Source organism: Periophthalmus magnuspinnatus, chromosome 5, assembly GCF_009829125.3.
Source record: "Periophthalmus magnuspinnatus isolate fPerMag1 chromosome 5, fPerMag1.2.pri, whole genome shotgun sequence".
NCBI lineage: Eukaryota > Metazoa > Chordata > Actinopteri > Gobiiformes > Gobiidae > Periophthalmus > Periophthalmus magnuspinnatus.
In genome coordinates this window covers 27,997,481-28,019,671 of record NC_047130.1, presented here as the reverse complement: position 1 = coordinate 28,019,671, position 22,191 = coordinate 27,997,481, and the positions used below count along the sequence as shown (strand labels likewise).

The following is a 22,191-nucleotide window of genomic DNA, read 5'->3' as shown; positions in this document are numbered from 1 at the left end:
CTGTTCTACAAAAGCTTTTATGCTACACTAAACGCCAAAGGCTACAACTAATTGGATGCTAGGGAACTATGTTAGGATAGAATTGTAGTATCCCATGGTGCTTGTTTGGACCAATGCTTTCCCATACAGAAGAAACAGTAAGTAACGTGAGTGGCTCTGCACAATAGCTCTGTGGCTCAAGCGTTTCAGCATAAGTTGATATCGTTTAATTGGTCTGATTGGAAATGTGAAATCAATGTTTTAACGGCAACAGCAACATAGCAGCGCACTATACTACAGCCACCTTTACACGCACTAGAATCCCTTGAGTCAAAAGTATTCCTGACAAGTGACCAGAAATTGTTTTAGTCATATTCTCCTACATTAATTCTGGCTTGAACAGGAGAGGCCTTTTAAGCTTGTGGAGGAGATAAAATTCGTATCAGATGGCGATGTGTGCACTGAGCCGCCTCACAGTTTAGCCCGGCAGCTGGATGGGAGCACAGAACTGCTTTATATGCTGCGGCGCTGTGCAGCCAGTCAACAAGGAATAATAACCCAATGGCAGAGATGGATGACACTGCGCACGCATTTCTAAAAAGGTTGCTTTCCTCTGAGGTAAGTCTATTACACATGGCTGCAGAGGGATGCACCCAGGCCAAATGAAATGCTCTTTAGAGGACTTATTGAATTCTCACTTAGGATTCATCAAGAGCTGGAGAGGAAATGATATGCAAGTGCGGGGAACAGCAAACTCACTTAATTTGTGGATGTGGATTGGTTCGCTGCCCGCGCCTTCGCCGCCCTCGCTCATGGCCCTGATCTGGATAAGATAGTTGTCGGAGGTGGACAGGCTGAGCTCCACGCTGGTTTTGGTGGTCAGGATCGTGGTCATGTCGTTGTAGCGGTGTCTTTTCAACAACACCTGAAGTAAAGTGTGTATATGCGTTATTTCCTGCCTTTTACTTGGAATTAGTTTCATAAGACAGAAGAAAAGCATTTACGTATATACAGTGTGAATGAATCAATAAACATGACACAATACTCTATAAGTCCCCTTCCTCATATGCATCTTCTGAAACTGTTTACATGGGCAGTTCAGTGGGTGTAACTTGTGTTGATACTTTTTTGGTATAAATAGGAGCCACACTGGGGACTACAGAGTGTTCCTTTGCTTTTTAAAGTGCATCAGGATGAAGAATGTGATCTCTACTTTGATCAAATATGTGTTGGTGTATTAGTTGGGTAAAACTGAGAGCAAAAACTTGGCTAGGTGTTCATGAAGGATTCAGATCTCCCTTCACAAACACGGAGGAGTGGTCTGATACACTGATTGCAATTACAAGTCCTATAGGTGTTTATATTTGTATTATATATTTATATTTATTTGAAATGAAAGACAAATCAGTAGTATTCATTTCTTATTTAAATAAATCAGATAAATTATGTCTCTCTCTGTAGCCTTTCAAGTTCCTTTTTAAAGTAAATATTTTTTTCACAAGCCAAAAAAAACCCCAAAAATTCATTCACTGAAAATTCGAGTTTCAAACTATTAACAGTTCATGTCTTGAAGTAGAAAAAGTGCACAGAGAAAACATATTCAAACTCAAGACACACTGGGATTTGTATTATTAGTGGTGCATGCACATTTGATATGATCTCATGGGCCAAATTTAATTCCCCCGTGGGCCAGATTTGGTCCCCGGGCCTGAATTTGACATATGTTTAAAATAATAATGGAGCAAAATCAACAATAAACAATCAAAGTCATGTTTTTTATTTTAAATGAGTGCCACTTTAAAACACTTCTAACTGTTGCACTGATGACTGAAATGATTAAATGAGAATTTTCAAGATTTTTAAGAACAAGCGAGACCTGATATCACACTCACCAAGTATCCTGTGACCTTTGACTCTGTCTCTGTGGCAACAACCGGATCCCAGTGCAGAGAGAGCGTGGAGCCAACCATAGTCCACTGAATATTAAGCGGAGGCCGGTCTGGGGCTGGATGCACATTAGCAGAATGAAATTAGAAAAACACATAATTTGTTAACACGATACAATAGAAATGAACAGAACTATTTTCTCTGACCTTTGCTTCATGTGGACAGATTCAGAATATAAATAAAATAACTGTAACTGTATCACGTTTTTATGTAACCAAACCGAGGATCCTGTAACACCATGAATACAGATCAGAATCAATAAGGCTGCATGTAATTCAAATCTACCTAAGCAAAAACATTACGTTGACTGACAGAAAAATCTGTTTTGAAAAATCTCATCATTCCTTTACGTTTTTCTAAGTAGTTTAGCAAACGCGCGAAACTTAAAAGCCCCTTTGACATGTTTGCAGTGACCCTGAACCACATATAGAACACGGAATTATTACTCATGTTGCTTAATTAAAGATTTTATTAAAGGCAAATGTACACTTCACTTTATTTTCACAGATTTATTAAGGGATCGCAGGCTACAGCGTGTTCATACTGTACAGTGGTTCCGTGGTGTTGAATCGCTAATGGTGTTTTTGCGCTCGTAGAAGTGAATACATCAGGAAAGTAACATCACTACATTGACTTGACTGCGAAATCTAACATGGGAGTACATGTTTTAAAAGGATATATGATATGGAAAGGATATATTTTTCTATGTTCAATGTACTGTATTACTTCCCAATGTCACAGTATTTGAGGGACGAGATGTGTTGTATTAGATGTATGTACTATATGTTTACAGGTCTTGCATCAACCTACACCAAACTGTTACTTTTACTTCACATCAGCCTGTGAGACGACAGGTGGAAATTAGTATTTTTGCTATAACCTGGCCCATACATCCTTCCTGTTTTTTGTTTTTTTTTATTCCTATTTTTATTAACGTGTGAACAAATATTACAATATACTGTCATTTAAAACAACAAATGCATTCACACCTTTTTAGTTTTTATATATAACAAAACTAAAACTTAAAAAGTAAATAAATAATATAAAATAATAATAATAATAATACAAAAATCCTCACACAAATCCTGAGCATCACATAGTAAATAATAATAATAAAAAGCAAAACATATAAATCATAAATAATAATAATAATAATGGTAACTACACACACACACACACACACACACACACACAAAACCCCCAAAAAACCCAAAACAAGCGTAGACAGTTTCAAAAAACTCAATAAATGGCTGCCAATCCTTCCTGTTTTTTTTAAGATCAATGTGTTTTTGTCCACTGTCCCTGTCCAAATAAAAAAATACCAAACCATACAGTACAACATTATGACTAACTCCACTTTTCCATTGAGATCCCTATTCATGGGTTTCAACTTCCCTCCATTTTGAGGACTTTTCACAATGCACACCGTCATATACTATATTCATTGCAACAGTCCTAATTTAGCATCATTCTGAAACCTACGAACAAGCTGTTATCGAGCACAATGAAAGAATCGTACCCAACAATCTAAGCGTATGCGAGAAAGCACTTAATTTTAAACGTCACTTCTTTTTAAACTCTTATATTCTCACTATAACAAGGACCTGCTTCTTTTAGATCAAAATGAAAGGAGTCGTGTCACATTAAATTTAACGAGCTGCTAGCTAAACCACAGCCTTGCTTTAGCCATCATTGCTACAGCAGACCCACGTTGTGTATGACAGCTGATGTAAGTGTGTGTGTGTGTGTGCCTGTGGGGACACACTCACGAGGTTTCTTGGTGGTGCTGTTGATGGGTGCAGTCTGAGGTCCCGGGCCGGCTGTGTTGAAGGCTGCCACAGAGATGTAGTAGGCGGTGTCCGCTCTCAGGCCCGTCAGGTTGGTGGCGCTGTAGTTTCCCGTCAGACGCACTTTGCCGATTGTGTCTGGTTTGGTGTCGTCCTCCCAGTAAACGACCTGGTGGTGAAAGTTAGACTGAATAAACCTGCTCTTTAGTGAGGTGTGATTCTTTCAAAATGTGGATTCCAGGTCATAAACATAGAGGACAAAAGCAGAGAAACAGTTCTGCAGTTTTGAACAGGAAGTTAATGGACTGGTTTCTATTATCAAGTCATTTTCAATAGATATTGTTGTTTACAATGAACAAAATGAAAAATAATGATCTTTGTTTGTTTATGAAATTCCGTGTAGCATTAAAAACATAAATTCCTTGAACCAAAGAGTCTGCTTAAATGGGAAGAATGAGAAGAAACTATTTTATAACTTATATGAAAAATGGAAAAGGCCTTTTTTTTTTTTGCAAATTCAAGAACAAGAATATTGTTATTGTGTTTTTAATAAAGAAAGCTAGCTGTTTTAATCTGATATAAACCTCAGTTTTTGGCAAAAGAAAGTTAGTGAAGTTGAAAAAAATGTTTTCTCCCAGTGCAAAGCTGCCTATATGTCCCCCATTGATCCAGTGCGTACTCAATGCATACTCATTTGGCTGCTACCCTTTCTGATGCCACCTCTTCTATACAAGGTATTGACCAATTCTTGGGCTGAAAAATTTCAAGTCACTGCTATCATAGCTGACAGCTATAGAAAAAAACAAAACAAAAAACTGCTCTATTGCTGAATCCAAAAGAGAGTTTACATATGTAAGTGGAATAAATAAACTTTTGCAACTGGCCGTAGGACATCTTAAGTGTCGATAAAGCTTGTCTAACATGATATAAAAGCAGATGAATAATTCAATCAAAACACCTCCCTTAGGGGAGACTCTGCTTTTCACATGATCATATTATATGTGTTTTTCAATTAGTGCTGTGTAAGATTAGAATCACAATGACTCACAACGAGTTCAAGTGTAACATAATATTCAGAGGCATATGTGCAAACACAGTATATACTCCTTCTGAATGAAGTTAATTAAAGCTGCAGATCTATAACGCTGGTGGCCCATTGAGAGTGAGCCGCTCAAATCCACTTTAGGCGTAGAAAACGGAGCCATGTGGTACAGAAGGACAATGTGGGCCGCACTATGGTAACAGTGAGCTGTGAGCGCGGGGCCAGAGGTGATCGCCACTGAAAGAGCACCAGGGGAGAGCGCACACAAGAGCTCCATAAAGGATTATTGAGCTGTGCTGGAGGTCACTGCTGATATTAGAGCTGTAAAAACGCGCGTAAAACAGAACTTGAACCAGAGGTAAGGTCACAGTGCTATTTAGTTATGCATAATAGTGGAATTTTGAAGAGATAAATCATCGACTATCAACCAATATATACCAGTAAATGCATATAAGTTGCTGATTTTGCTCAGTTTAACCTGCTGGAGTTCAGGGCGTGACAATTCAGATCAGCGAGAATCCCTTTTAGGAGGCGTGGGCTCGTACTGCTGTGTGGCATTTTTTTAATGAGGGAACTTTATAACATGATAGAACACTCCAAAAACAATTATCCTGTAACAGCTCATAGTACAACCACACGACACACACAACATTAATTAATTCTTTCCTATTTAGACGCCTATAAGCTGCATGACTCTAATGGCTAATAACACTGCGATGAATCTGCGAACTTGACGAGTTCTTGTTTGCAATTTTAGGCGCTGTTAAGACTCAATAAATAATTCTCTAAGGGATTATAAAATGAGATACTAGTTAAGGTAATGGAATTAGGAAAAGATCATTTAAATTCTGTAAAAACACGCTGGTTTGATGAAGACCAACAACGGTGACCCAGATGCTCACCACAAAGTTCTGATCTATAAAACGCAATGGTGCCATGTATGAATTGGATAAAAACAAAGCGATAAGTGTCTTTAGAAGTATTAAACGCACACAGCTGGATAATTAAGTAAGGCTAAAGGCTAAACCCAATGGGAAATACGCTGTTATCCAGAGAGAAGAGAAATAGTTCAGTGCGATACATACCTCATACCCGAGCACTCTTTCAGGGATGGCACGCAAAGCTTCCCAGACCACTTCAATTTGTACGGCAGACACACTCCGAGCCACGACCCTCTTAGGAGCCACACTGGGGACTACAGAAATAGAGCAGCAGAGAAAACCCCTCTTACTAATAGCAATAACCAAGTACAGCACAAAATACACCCGTAGTTCCACTGCAAAGCTATTTCCCCAGTTCTCGCTTTAATGGAATCAGTGAGTGACATAGGGGAAGACTATCTGCCCGGCAAATTCAATTAACCGGATACCTCCCTGACAGCGCTGTGTGGTAAGTGTCTGCTAGGATTTCCAGTAATCTAGCGCCATGATAACTAATATTCAGTTGACATTCCCGGCTTGAGGAGGGAAGAAGTGCAAGACACGTTCATTTTACCGTCACTGTCCAAGGTCAGAGTTGCACAGAAGATTAAACGGTATTTAAGCGTTTGGCTGCACTTTAAAAACTTCATAAGGTGAAGAAGCTGAACAATTATCTTGATTTGAGTCGTGATTGTTTGCGTATTGAGCTCATACATAATTGGGTCAAGATGGATTTTTTCTTATCGGTTACTGTCTTGAGGTGAATAGAACTAAATGTAGAAAAAAAGATTAATCTGACGCATAAATACGCTTGGAAAAAAGCAAAAAAAAATAAGACAACTTCCTATTTCCAAGTTACATACGGTTCCGGACTATTGAAATATCAGCATTCCTATTATAACACTATTGTACATGTAACACGGGTTAAATAACATCACAGTCATAAGCTAACTAGCATTAGCCAGCCGTTTTTCACCTTTTTTTGTTGAAAATCAAACACCTAAACAGCACCGTGAACGCTCGTCTTGACCACAGGCTCCTGAAAATGTGTTGTTTAAATCCATTTTGTATTTTAGACTTAAGTTTTCAGACGATCTTAAAACTAACTGCTGAACATTCCGCCATAGACATACAGGAAGAACACCCCCATATATATGATATAACTGCAAAGTATCAATACCCAAAGATGATGATAATCGAAAATATTACAGCATTTATCAGAAATTAATTGCACATGTCTTGATTGAGGTTAAAGCAGAGCTGTCCAAACTACGGCCCAGGGGCCAAATGCGGCCCTCAGACCAATCTTTGTCAGCCCTCATGCCTCCTCTTAAACTGGCCCAATTGATCAGGAAGTATTTTTTTACTACAAACTGAAGCAATTCTGCCTCTATAACCTGAATAACATCACCTTGCATTGTGACACAGACCTAAAAATAATCTTCCAAGTCTTATTAACGGTAAAATGTCTCTGTCAAACCTGTGTTAAATGCATCGTTTTACTCCCTGTATCTTCAAATATGTTTCAGTATGTGGCCCTCGGTAAAAAAGGTTTGGACACCACCGGGTTAAAGTATCGTACGAATGGACTGTAAAATTATAGGCTATGCAACAATTGTGCTATTATAAATTTTTGTCCCCCCCATCCTACCACTTTTGGCAGCACAAACAGAGACATAAAATAATCTCAAAGCGTTCCATACCCTCTTCTGCTGAGTATACTGTCGCAATGGAGCTGAATGGGCCCTCCCCGCGGTTGTTGTAAGCTGCCACCTTCACGTCAAACGGGGAGAAGGCGGGCAGGGTGTCATTGCGGAAGGTGTAGCGAGAGATTCCAGGTGTGGATTGAACAGCTCGTGTCCACATGACTGTGCCTGTCTGTCTGAAGGCAATGATGTAGCCAAAGCCTTCACCATTCTGCAGCTCCTCGGGTACGGGCTGGGAGCGAAAGACAAAACTATAGTGATATTAAAAGGCATACAGATGTAGAAACAAGCAGGCCCATCTGAGCAGGATTCTCGTGGATTAAGTACATGAAGGAAATACTGTATATATCGTTGCAATAAATCTGAAACTGCTGGAATGGGACGTTATTTGCTCATTACATTGTGTTGCAGTGCACGGCGGCTCCAGGTTGATGGGTTGAGAGCGATGTGACTGCCTGGAGTTTGTCTGATCAGTACCAATCACACTCAAGCAGACTAGGTGAAGTTTCTTGTCTGCAAGAGCCAACAATTTGGCTGGCAATTTAGCTATTGAGTTACTGCTGTTTTTGAACTCATTGTTCAGGTTTCCTTCTGTTGTTAAAGGGCTGGTGTCAGGCCAACAGTGTAGCAGGACCACCAAAAATCTAAAAAAAAAAACGGTGGCTTTTACTAAATGAAATAATCTTGCACTTGAACCATGCATTATTGCCACTTAGTATAGTTTTAAGATCATTTAATAAATGCAAAATTATGCCCTAAATGATTTGTTTTGTTATGTCAGAGGTAAAATATATCATAGTGACAGCTATTATCAAGGAAGTGTTGTTGGCACTTTTCACAGCGAGGTGTTCCCAGACATTATATCTTTGGTTTTCTCAGACCGTCTTACTTCGTTTTATCTCGCTAATGTGTTTGGGAAGATGCTATTTATAGTGATCATACAATTTACAACAATTTAGACCTCATAAAAGCTCAAAAAAAGGGATGGTCCACACCAGATCATAGCTAAACAGCTAGTTTCCATCTGCAGTCCCTGACGATTTCATCTATCACCAGGAGTTTAACTGTGCAACTTTGTGCTGTGTTACATCCCAGATCTGCATAATATTGTAGCTACAATTGCATAATGTGTAAGCAATAACTCTAAAATGTGTCAATTAGTAAATAATGACAAATAGGGCTTACAAGTAGCAGATGGTTTGCACTAGCTCGCTGGTGTAAATGTAAAATGTTTGCATTGGAGTGCTCCTGGAGCTCACCACATTATGGCTCTATAAAGTGCATATAAACTGTGGTGGGCTGGTGCACACTGTGTATCTGGAGCTGGTGAACTGTGAGAATAAGTGCTCTCTGTCCCTGCACTTGGCCTGAAAAATGGCAGTGTGTTGCAGAGCCGAGGCAAAGAGAGGTATCTCGCCCTAATGTGGGTCATAAAATTGCTCTGCTCAATTCTGCACAATTAAGCAAAACCATTACTGGGCGATAGAGACCGCAGTAAAATGTGACAGATGACTTACCTCCCATGTTATCACTAATTCCGACTTGGTACCGCCTCCACCTCCGACATCAGTAGGAGCTGTATCTGGAACTGAGAGGCAGAGCCCAGAAGGGAGCAATTACAAAGCAGTTTACAGCCAACGACAAACCTCTGTAAGTCTCCAGCAGCTACAGTAACACTGCCACCCCACGACGCCGTCAAATCAAAAAGACTGATTGTGCATAAACAAGCATCGTGATATTAGTTCAGTTCTACTCCAGGATTAGTTCTCTGTAATGACGCATTCACATCTCGGCGTCAGGAGCGTGAAGTTCACATATAAAATCTATGGTTGACGTGCGTCTTGGTTGCCCTGTCTTTGTGTGGCGCGTTTTCAAGTGTCAGAGTGGCGCAAATCAGCCGTTGACACCCTGCGTCTTGAGCGCGTCAGACGTCAGAGTTGAAAAAGCTGAACTTTTGGCCTTTGATGCACAGCATCAGCCAATCAGAGACTACGCCGCAGTGATTTAATGACGTCATTATCTGAAGTAGAAAGACCTCAGCTACAAACTAAAGATGTTTGACCTCAAATACAATGCATTTTGACACCCCTGTCTGAATGCAGCATTAGATCGTAATGAAGATGAGGCATCACCAACTGACAAAAAAAAAAATACAAAAAACAAACAAAACAATCATAATATTAATGAAGCCATTTCAAAGCCTTTTTCACTTATTTTAAGAATAATATTGATTCCTTTATGCTTAATCTACTGTATATATATTTATACACAAAATAAATAAATAGAGTAAATGCTTTGCAACATCCGCATTATTAATATTAAAGTCTAACACATTGTCCTACTTAAATGGGGACCCCATTAATAAACATAAATATAAAAACATAGTATTCAGATATGACTTAATACACATTTTGTTCAGTAATTGGAGCACTGCTTTAAGAAAGTCCCTGAATGGTTGAATGAGATTAGATTTTATGGACTAAACCTCTGTCCCAATTCAGTGTTGCCCTAATTTGTGTAAAGCCCTAATAAGCAATTTCAGTACAACATAAACATCGCGTACTTGCGTCTTCTGTCCTGGTTTTGGCTGAGGGGGGGCTGGGCTCTCCAAGTCCAACAGCGTTGCGGGCCACCACCCTGAACTCATACTCCACCCAGGCGTTCAGGTCCACCACTGTAGCTGTCAGCATGTTCCCATTGATTATCTCTGGCACTGGGACAGGCACAGCACAGTGAGTTACACACGCTGCTGCACCACACGACTGATGAATAAGTCATACCTGTCATGACACAACTCCTGACCTATAAGAGGGTAACTATGACAACTGTTCACGCTTTGTCTCACATATTTAACATTAAACAAGACATATGTGCTGAGTCTGCTCTATAGATATAATCCATGACTCATGTGGATTATTATGTTACAGTTTGGACATATTAAATCTAAATATTGATCTAAAAAGACTTAATGAAAGAAACAAGTCAGCTGGTTTCTGCATTAGTCCAATAGACGCTAATGTCACCGTAAACCTGTCACAATAACACATTTTGAAGAACAATATACTGCTACAGAGAAATATTGCGATAAATAATAAAACTGAAACTACTTTTTGCCAATAATTAAGATTTAAATAATATAAGATAAATCCAGTCAACCATTTTAAATAAAGAGTTTCATTAAAAGACATGAGCTGCAACACATAAACAGCAGAATGTATCAATAATTAGCCATAAAAGGGATTTAGTCACCCCTCTTGCTCAAATCTTATCATTTTATAACAAAAACACCACAAATCTCTCCACATTTGCAAAGAAAAAAATAGCACGATAAATATTAAGGCTCAAAATATATTGTTCCAGCTTTCATATATGGGACGATAAGTCAATATAGTAATTATTGTAACAGGCCTAAGTAAATGTCATCACAGGAGAGCGTTGCATAAGAGAATAATTACTCCTGTATTCAAGAGGCCTTAACGTGATTCATGCTTGTTTGATGGCGTAAACATGCAAGAATCACACTAAATACAAGTATGAGAAAGTAAATGAGAAGAGGAAACAACAATATCATGGTTAAAAGATCTAAAAAGTCAATTTTGTATAACTGCTTTAAAGGTTGTATCAAATAGTGCTTTAGGTTTGGTTATTATTTACAGAAACTTAACAAATGGTCAGACATCTTTAATATCTGTCAAATAAAAATAGTGATTTGTACGTTTATGCTTGTTTATCATTACTGTATAAGTGTATATTAATTACTACACTACTGCACTAGTACAACCCATGTCCCTGTTTGTTTCCACAACTGGGCATGTGGGAAAGAATAATCTACTTTATAGTAATAATTTGTCTATTTTCTAAAAAACAAACTGTCAGGCTGCAGAGGAGATTGGTAAACATCTGCTGTAAAATGTTGAAACTTTGCCTGTTTTGGCGTGTTACCTGTATCGACAGCCTGCCACCCCACAGTGAAGGGTGTGCGAGCCTGGATGGAGTAGCCGGTAATGGGACTGCCGTTGTCTCTGCCTGCAGTCCAGGACAGTTGGGCTGTGCTATCTGTGATTTCTTCCACTGATACTTTATCAGGAGGGCCAGGAGGACCTAGAGGCAGCACAACAATATACAGTTTTCCATATGCAATCTTGCTACTGAATATACACCATCTCTTCTATTTTTCAAAGCCCTATCCTTCATGTATTTCATTCTCTTATTCAAAGTGAGTTAGTATCATTTACGAGACGAGGAAAGAACAAATTCAATAGAAAGAAATGAGGCTCCGTGCTGGTGCTATTGTCTGGTCTGCTGCACCATTATTCAAATGTTTTCCGTGATATTTTGCCCATGTGTAAATGAGCCAATTACAGTCATTTTCTGTGATAAACACTGCCTCGGTGTAGCACCTGGGACAGCTATAACACTTTGTTAAGGGCATGAATACCAATGTAAATCACCAGAGACGAACTGGGAAGCCAATGACTCCATTCTCAACCATAGTATCAAACATCAGTAATGTGCAAGTGCCTCCCATCCCTAATGTAAACATGAGCTGGAGGCTTACAGGTACAATCTTACACCACGCTCCCTGCAGTGAGCCTGGAGAAGTGGTGGAACATATGGCACGATACAATACAATTAAGATTACACTGTTGAGTTTATCATATAAGCATCCTGTGCACTTTGATTTTTGCTTTTGCTTTTAAGACTGTAAAAGAACAACTTAAATACATCAGCTGGGCAAAAAGTTGTAGGAGAGAAGACGTTTTGCTGCTCTTCTTCAGTTGTGGTCAGATTACTGCTGGACACTGCCTTATATCTGTCTGAAGAGAGGAGCTAACTACACTGAAACTAACACACTCGCTATTGCTTACAGTTTCTATTTGTAGGCTAAGCTAATGAGCTACACTACAAGTAAGAACTGAGTCATACTTTGCTTTTAAGAGATAAAAAAGTCATCTGTTCTTCTGACAGTTCACAGTTCACTATGATTGCTTAAACAGTTTTAAAAGCCCTTCTGGGGACTGGTTTTGCAAATTATCCAAGGCTATAAACACTATGATATCCACGTCAGATTACAGAATTAATCTATGTTTGTTGTATCTGTCCCTATTCAAATAAATAATAAATACAATGAAATCCAGCTGTCACTCAACTCAGAGCCATGAAGAAGCTGTTCAATAAGAGAAGTGGGTGGGAAAAAGTGTCAGTATGTGAGCGAAGAACCGCATTCAAGAGAAAATGAGTGAATCACGATATGACAATTGAACCAAAACACCAGCTTGTCACAGATCACAATTTGAGTTTTATCGCCGTGTCGCCCAGCCCTAGCCTGGCGGAGCAATCTCTGTAAATCTGAGTAACTTCAGCGGCAGAGTAGGGCACTGACACCTCTCTGTTTTATTCATACAGCCGCCACAGCACGAGCCCATGAAATCAAACACTTCTCCTACCTTTGACAACCAGAATGGCAGAGGTGGACAGGCTGTCGACATCTGTGTCAATGAGGCAGACGTACTTCCCCCCGTGGTTCAGCTGGATGTTCCGAATCATCAGGTCTCCCGATATGCTCTGAAAGGAGATCAGGCCCGCAGTGAGTCACCCTGATAAGTCGCTTCTTTTTGTCCCTCACGGCTGCAGTGACGTGGAGGTTTCTGGGACTGGGAGGAAGCTCATCTGAATAGTAGCATGAACCCGTCTGCCATTGGGTCAGTATAAATACATACAAATGAAACGGCGTGTTCTACCGTCAAACGTATCACCAAATACTGTTACGTTAAAGCAGTGTAACTCAGTGTCATAAATAGTGCTGTTTCCAAAAGTGTTTATAACTATACTTGGTTTTTAAATGTTGAGATTGAATGGGGCTTTTTGATTGAAAAAAATAAATAAATAAATAAATAAAATAAAAATAAATAAAAAATAAAATAAAATAAATAAAATAAATAAAATAAATTTTAAAATAAATTTTAAAATAAAATAAAAAAATAAAAATGAAAATTAAAGTGTTTCATTGCTTGCCACCTTCTGTTCATTTATGCTTTTATTAATTGATGAAAATATTAGTTCAAAATGTAAATCAGGCTCAGATCAGTCTGCAATGGGTCTAATTTGTATTTTTAATAATCAAAAGATTTAGAAAAGTTGCAAAATTGTGAAATCGAGGATTATTATGAAACAAGTTTACTCCTGACTTTCTTACATGTGACGGAGCGCAATTGTGCAATAAATTATTGGCACTGTACAAAATTTACAGTACCAACATACATATCCATATAAATGTAATTAAAGGCAGTAGGATAATAAAAGGATATGATAAGAATGAAAATGAATGACTGAAAATAGATTGAAATTGTAATCGTCCAATCGTTTTCTCAGACTTGTATTAGAGACATGACTACTTCCTGTTTTCACCCACCCCTATCTCCGCCTACTTCCCTGTACCAGCTGGCATTTATTAAAATAATTAACACTCTGCTGCATATATGTATAATTAAAAAATGTTGTTTAGCACATTAAAGAAAATCCAATACTCGATCCTGTAAAAACCGGCACATAACAGATGTTTTAAATGGGTTTGGACTGTAGGAAACATACTGTATTGGACATGGGGACATTTATTGCATTTTACTGCTAATATCAATGATGAACTGTTATGTAATCGTGATGAAATGTGTGTTTTAATGTGTGTTCACCTGCCCAGGGACTGCACATGGAAAGTAACAGTAGCTAAATCTGGTACAAATCATCTTTTCTTGATTAATGAATTCAAGATTAATGAATTTGTACATGGTCCCTAACAAATAAAGAATAAAGAAAGATAGAAAGATAGATAGTGAAATGTAACTATAAAGAGGACTATCACTTAAAGCATAATATGTCTGTCTCCTTCATGGTCTAAACCAGGTCTTGAACTGCAACAGACTTCTGCTTATCACATAAGACCTGCGACTCTCACTCTCAGTTCCAGCCAAACACATAGTGTGAGCTCCACTGCACAACAGTATTTCCTCACAAATTATCCTTTTGACAAAACTTATAAATCCTTAAACATGTTTCCTCGGCTCTAGTCTTTTTTGTGTGTCTCGCTCTTAGCTATAGCGTTGTGTGTATTCTTATACTCGGCACAATGGTAGCGTCTCCGGGCCACTGATCTGTTCGTCTTCACAAAGACTGCAGCAGACGTGGCAGATGTACTCGCACAGATACTGCAGTTGGCTGTCCCTCCGGCGTGAGCCCACCCGCCACCAACAAACAGCCACCAGCCCCACATCGCAGCACACAGCACAAACAGTCTGCCTCTAATTGGCAGCACCCACATAATTATTCAGTAATAACATAAGCTCCGGGAAGACAGGAGCAGGACTATGGGTGAAAAGTGCAAATATGATTTTACATAAGCAGAATGAGCCGGATGGCCAAGAGGAAGGCAACAGCACGGCCACAAACACTGGGTTTGCACTAATCTGCTTAAAGATGTTTATTTTAGTGGGATAAAGGGATGTTAATATTGAATTTTTCACTCTAATCCTCAGCACTTGCATTTTAAAGGACACATTATTAATATACTACGTGCACATACAGAGGTTATCGTTGTACACTGCTATGGAGAGCTGGACTTCTGAAGTAAAAAGCAAAAATAAGTTTCGACTTCTTTCTCCTCCCTTTGGAACATACTCAAATGTCTGGTTTAGTTCTGTTATTGTCCATACAGTATTTCATTATGAATGACTATGTATTTTAAAACATTTCGTATGTGTTAAAAATAAAAGTTGTACTGTCAAACCCAAATAATGAGAAAATAAGATGAATAAGCAAAAACAAACTTTTTCAGTAAAAACACATTTACATAATTTTACACGTTGCATTTTCCACTTTAGGGATGTGCTGATATGGGTTTTTTTGAGCCAAAACAAGTGATGTGAAGGAGTCGGCTCTTTTGAATGGCTCCTTAACATGAACATTGGAACCGGATCTCATTTTTAAAAGAGCTAATTTGTCTGCACTTTTATACTGATTAATGCTGAACCAACACAAGAATCAACACAGAAGCATAAAAAAACAAAAAAAAAAACAAAACATATTTGGCATCATAATAACACTTAATTTTGAAATTATTATTACTGTAGTGCAACGTTTTATTTAGATTATACATCATTTCAAAGGGTAAACACACTCCCACTCTCAGTTTGAACCATTTCAAACACATCTGAGCCTTAGTCGATTCTCTCTGTGATTAGTTTGTTGGTAAATTGAGTTCTCACATTGGCGTCTGTTATATGCATAAATAACAAAGAGCCTGTCTTTTGAACAGCTCTTTGAAATGAATGGATCCAAAAGATTCAGATCTCATAAAAGAGCCACCGGCAAATACCCATATCCAGCATTTGGCCTGCTGCTGCGGCTGATAACCAATATTCACTTTTGTTACGAAATATTACATAATTTGTCATGTTACGCTGTTTTGTTTTGACTCATTAGTCTGTTCAGAAAGAGCACACAGAGAACAGCCGTGTCCCAATTCGCCAAAGTGCCCTTAAATGCGACGTTCAAACGGTGCATTTAAGGGCTTACGTAAGTTCCGACGTGACAAGTGCTGTTCCACGCCTATGCAAAAAAGAGATGAAAATGGAGTACGCTACTCAATACACGTTCAAATGTAAGTACTGGTTTACGTCATCTACAACAGTGCGACATGAAACTGTTAAAATGTGAGTAAACATCTGTATGAGGCGACTTGACCTCAGTCCTGTTCATTTGGGTTTACAGTAATCGCTATAACTGACCAAACGGTGAGCGGAATTATCTCTCACACTTGTATATTAGTGTAGCTATCGTAAAGTTTAATATTCGTCCTTTTTTAAGAATATTCTTTTATGTTTAGGGAGCCACGAGCAGAAGGTGGAATTTATCCATCTGAGGGTAGAGAATTGGCACCGGGGCCAAATTCAGAGGTTGAAGTACACGGAGGAGTACCCTTCATTGGCCGCGCACTTCGAACGGTACATCAAAGGGTACTTCGAACGGTACTTCGACTGGTGCATTTGGCGAACTGGGGCACGGACAATGAAGCAATGGCAACTAAAAATCGATATTGGCCGATACCAATACCAGTAAACCGGTGTTAATATCGATGATACTGATACTGGAACTGATATTGCCCATCCCTAGCCTACATAGCTGCTACATCACATAAAAAGGTATCCTGTATCCCGTGGCAATTATACAACTGGAAGAACTGTAGGTCTTCGATGGACATATACCCAGATAGTCCTATTTGCATTTCATTTGGGGCGACTACTGCACCTAAACTGTACAGGTCTTTGGGGAAATATGCGCATCTTGAAAGAAATTGTCAGTGATGTGTCAAATTCACAGTATTCTTTTTTAGAAACGAGAAGTGCAAACCATTCTGAAAACGCCCCTGTTAAGTTAAACAGTGTAAAACCATAAGAGCTGAACTACAGAAGAAATACTGTATGTCAAAACAACTGAACTGAACTGAACTGAGATCATCAGACAGATACATTTGGAGTAATATATTTAAAATGAAGTCATATTTAGAAACCTATTCTTCAACGTACAAAGAGCCAGCTGTTAATTACATAACAATGCATTATACTAAAACCAGATTATATTTGGGCATATTCATTTTGTGCTTTGCTGCAACAAAAAAGTAATGTCATCTCCTTAGTTACAGAGTGGAAAACACACCGCAGCAGAAAATAGTGACATGAAATACACCCAGGATCTTAAAGTGGATCATATTCATCATCTGAGGGAGAGTGACGGCAGATGGGATCCGATGGCTAACAAGATCCAATTAGGCTGAGAATTATACAGCACATTTTTGCAGAGAACCAAATATTGCTTTACCAATCTGCAGTGAATGTCTTCAACTTGATTCTTTTGAGGGATACATTTTTTGCAGTGTTGAGTTATTTTTCTGTGGCAGTATGGCATTATTGTCTGCTGCTAACTTACTATCATTATAAATATCAAAGCAACGATCGCCATTTATAGAACTACGTATAAAAACAAAAACTCTTGCACAATAGTCGACTTGTGTTTTCAGTTTGTCTGTTTTGAGTGCAGGTTAGAAATGAATTCAGTATGTTGAAAATAAGACTCTGGGCAAACCGGTGATTGATTTGACTGTTTTGATGCCAGCATAATGTTTACTGGTTAAGATTGCACTAGAAATACTCCACCACAAAATACAATTTCTAAAACAGCAATTTCAACTGTTAAAATAAGAAGAAATAAAGTCACACACCTTCCATTTAAAAAACGTACAATCAAACCCCTTGCATTTAAGCTGTACCTCCACAGATACATTTATTCTCCAGGTTGAGACCAGCCGAGCCTTCTGTCACACAGCCTGTGAGTCTGTGAGGAGCTAAACAGTGACCTGGAGCTGCAGCAGTCAAAGCACATCTCATCAGAGCCCAGTGATCATAGCCTCAGCTGGCTGTGGTCTGCCTGCGGACGTGTCCCGGGCACCTGAGCCCACACAGTCTGGACAAATGCCACTTAACCAAAGCCTTACAGCGGGCTACAACCTCTCCCCACTCATGGTTTCATGTCCCCTCCAGTTTTTTTGTATACAACTTGGCTAGTGTGACACTAGCAGACACCACCTGGCCTGTCCGAGCGCACACCATTTATAAGATGCCAACCTGCCCTGGCACACATGAACTGATGAGGAGGTTGTGCTTTAATTATGTTAATCAATTCATAAGAAGCTGTTGAGTAGGGGCGGGGTAATCTCCCCGGACAGCAATAACAGACTATACTATAGCTCATTATATTCACATTTCAATGTCATTAGTCATCTCAATTTGTATTCAGGAAGACAGAAGTCTGACATAGACCTGCATGTGATTCAAAGACAGTGCAGATTCATGCACGAATGGCACTGATAGTAGCATTAACCTTGGATGATAAATGAGTGTAAAATGAAGTACATTTTTAGATCTCGATGTTTGACTACAAATATGCACAAAGACTCATCACTCATCATTATTTCAAAGCAACTATTTCATATTCAAAAGAACATTTAGCTGTGCCAGGTCTGCCCTTGGTTAAAGCCAACTCATTACTTTTATGTGCATGATTTCAGAATGTTATTCTGAATCTATGTATATTCAGTGACAACATAAAGAGATTAAAGGCCACTCTACTCAGTTAAGGTGTCAAGGTTAATAAGGATTTAATAACAAAGGAGAAGGGAAATCCTGAAATCTAACACTGTGTTGTCAATTCAAAGCTTAGTCACTGAAATGTAAAAGCCAAAAGTAAAATGTGTCAACTGGACAAAAAAGTTGCTGGAGTGAAGATGTTTTGCTGCTCATCCAAGCTGCTTCTTCAGTTCTGGTCAGATTACTGTTGGACACTGCCTTATATCTGTCTGCAGGGAGGAGCTAACAACACTGACACTGGAAACACCTACAGTTTCTGGATGTAGGCTTAGGTCTATTGAGCTGCACTAAGTGCACTGTGCCTGAGTCATAAATAGCATATTCATACAACTCTTAATGGATGCTTATGTGCCTATTGGCATCCCGGCTAGCTCTGTTGTTCTCTTTGTTTCCTTTGTTTGCTTTGGGTCTGAGGGTGGAGTTATAGATGCTAATGGTCATTGTGCACTCACTGTTGTTTACATTTGCATTAAAACGTTTGCAACTAATGTCTCTGAACATGTTGTGATCCTCATTATACAGTTTGTGTTTAAACTTCTGCCTTTATTTTTCAGTTTCTTAGAAAAATCTCAAATAGAGCATCGCAAAAGGGATGAGCCTATACTGTCATATGATATTTGAGCATCACCCTATTCGCATTACATAGTGTGTCCCAATTAATCCCAGAACGCAGACCAAAGCTGTGCAGTTTAATGTTTGGGGATGACTCACCCCGCCGACGCGCTCAAAATGGTCACTGTCTTGCTGGAAGTTGATGAGCTGTCCATTGAATGCCCAGGAGAAGGAGACATCCAGAGCAGGATCACAGGCGATCTGGCACGGCAACACGATGCTCTCGCCAACGATGATCTCTGTGTTGGTGGGCCTCATGGTGATTCTGGTGGGCTCTGTAACAGACGAGACAGAACACACTCTGCATGTTAATGTCCTCACACCACAGGAACCTTAAGCTGCAGGGCTGACCTCTGCAACCCACAGCCTACTCCAACTTAATCCCACTCCCTGCTAACTACCAGGGGCACAAGCGGAGCCATGGTGCATGTGCACATTAATGAGGAGCTTCATTCAATGTCCAACAGTAACTTAAAGCTTCACTATGTAACTTTTCTGGCCACCTACTCATCTTGATGTATTTGATTTGATGTTATTATTTTTATTGGCTTGAAAAGTGTAAACAGAACTGATAACAGGAACAAAGTATGGTACATTTTCACGTCTGGCAAAAACAATGGCTCCCATAATGTGGACAGATGTGTGTTTGGAGAGAGGTGCTCTGGAGTCAATGAATTGACTGAGGGTTTTGGATGATGGATGATGATTTTATACTGCTGAGAGAACTGGATGTGAATGATGTTACAGAACATTTATGATGGTCCAGTCATTGCAAAGTATTTTTCTTTGTATGTTTGATTTTATGAACTCTACTATCAGCCTGCCCAGAGCCGACAGGTGGACAGCAGCACTAATGCTACAACCTGGTACAATGCATCTCTCCTGTTAAGGTTAATGTGTATTGTGCCCTGTCCCTGTCTCATTACATAAATTAATTAAACTAAAAACATCCAACTTACTGTGAGGGTGCGTCACCTCTCCACAGATGTGACCTCTAACTTGGCCTGGTAGCATTCCTGCTCATCTCCATCAAAATTATTAATATTATGTAAAATATAGTTCTGAGTTATACTATGTGAAAACATGAGGGCAAATTGTCGGAAGTAGTTTCAACATAGTAGGTTCAGCCTGAGTAATTCATAACAGAGAATGTTAAACATATTGGTTGTTTTATGGGCGTTACAATACCATATTTAAATTGCATATTATTTCCTTTTACTCCCCTCCTTGTCAACCCACTCCCACACAAAAGCTGGTATATATGTTTCTGCATGTCCTTAATTAATTGCACAGTTATGACATAACCAGTTTAAGTGTAGAGGCTGGAGAATGTGACTGGAATCATGGGTGTGCGATGGGGAAAGGTCATGATAATTAAATAAGTGGCATTAAATGGCCCGAGCTGTCAGTGCATAAAACGAATGAGGGCTAATGAGAAAGAATAAGTCCGACAGACGCACAACACACACTGTGCACACACTACACACTAACCACACACAAATCAAAGATAATGTTTCTGTGTTTTCTTATGCTTGGGCTTAAAAGCTACTCTGAGCAAAACCCAACAAAGCAACAGTGGACATTATCACAAACTGTTTAGTCATTAAGTACAAATGGATGCTCCTAATTAGAACATAGGTGAATCACATCAAAAACTGGAAAAGCCAGCTGGTATCTTATTTGATGTTTTATTCCTCCAGTGATATTACAATAACTTCGCAGCATGTTAAACCCTGAATATTGGCTGACACAGAGATGTACTATATTAAGACATTTATATTTATGAAACATGTACTGCAGATACCAGAGGCTGTATATAGAAGTGGACTAAGGAATTCGTAGATGAGTTCCATATATAGAATTCAGAATGTGAGTATCATAGCAACCAAAGAGCCAATCCAGATCCAGGTTGTTGAAGGTAACACCCCTTCCTGCCTGCACCGCTAGTTTAGCTTGGAGCGGGACCTTAGTAGTGCTGTCAATCAAACTTATTGCTAACGCTAACGGGAGGGACATTGGGGAAAGAAGGCGCCTGATTTGTCTGTTATTACTGTTCAGAGTTTGGTTTATGGACACAATCGCAAAATAAAAACATCAGAATCATGTAGAGCGGGTTAATATGAACATTTAAGATCAAAATGACGAGTCTGACAGCAGCAGTTACAGCGAGAGGCAACAGTTTTTCAATAGAAAGTGAATTGGAGCCAGAGTTGATGGAACCGAAGCGCACCGACTTCCTGTTTGGAACGCTCGGAGATAAGCTATGTCCATTTATATAAAGAGTCTATAGTAGGTCCATTAATAGACCAAATAGACTCAAATTTTGGTATTGGTTGTAAATCAGAGGTAAAACAAACACACAAAACCAAAATAAAAAAGCTCTGATGACTTCAAACCAGTGGCAAAGAGTCATTTTGAAGGACTCACCTGTTATAATGAGCCTCCCTGTGGTGCTCGCTGTTCCAAACTGGTTCTTAGCGATGCACGTGTAACTTCCTGCGTCCTGCTTAGTTACGTTGGTGATCTGTAAAGTTCCATTGGGCAGCAGCGTGATTCTGAACAAACAAAACATACAGATATATACAGGGTGTCCACGAAGTCTTTTAACAGTTTAAAAAGTGTATTACAAAGGCAGTTGATAGGATATCTTAATCAGACTTGTTCTATTGCACTCAGTGGTTTCCAAAGTGTTTGACCTCGTTTAATCCTCCTCTATATGGGTTCCATTAGTCGCACCAAGCACATCAGGACGGGACTGGATTTCTTGCCGTGTTCGCTGTAGCAGAGCCTCATCAATGGTTCAGTCACATCTGTATCTTTTGTTTTAGTTCAGTAATGAGCTGTATCTTTGTTAGATACACAATATATTTAATATAATCTTCTCTCTTCTGTCAAGTCTTTACTTCACATTTATCTACTCTACCAGTCAAAAGTTTGGACACACCATCTCCTCCAATGTTTTTTTCTTGCAACTTTCTACATTTCATATAGGGAAGGTTACAT

General features: G+C 39.1%; 1 protein-coding gene across 1 annotated transcript in view; it reads right to left on the bottom strand.

The window, feature by feature from the left end:
* The window catches only part of cntn3b (contactin 3b), a 91,444-nt gene that overhangs the window by 776 nt on the left and 68,477 nt on the right, over positions 1-22,191 (bottom strand). The window contains exons 12-22 of the mRNA XM_033966278.2: positions 21,616-21,743; positions 19,288-19,463; positions 12,829-12,946; positions 11,324-11,482; positions 9,945-10,094; positions 8,899-8,969; positions 7,379-7,613; positions 5,841-5,950; positions 3,696-3,882; positions 1,872-1,984; positions 739-904 (exon numbers count right to left, since the gene is read on the bottom strand). Coding sequence (XP_033822169.1) covers positions 739-904; positions 1,872-1,984; positions 3,696-3,882; positions 5,841-5,950; positions 7,379-7,613; positions 8,899-8,969; positions 9,945-10,094; positions 11,324-11,482; positions 12,829-12,946; positions 19,288-19,463; positions 21,616-21,743 — 1,613 coding nt within the window. The remainder of the gene's footprint in view (positions 1-738; positions 905-1,871; positions 1,985-3,695; positions 3,883-5,840; positions 5,951-7,378; positions 7,614-8,898; positions 8,970-9,944; positions 10,095-11,323; positions 11,483-12,828; positions 12,947-19,287; positions 19,464-21,615; positions 21,744-22,191) is intronic.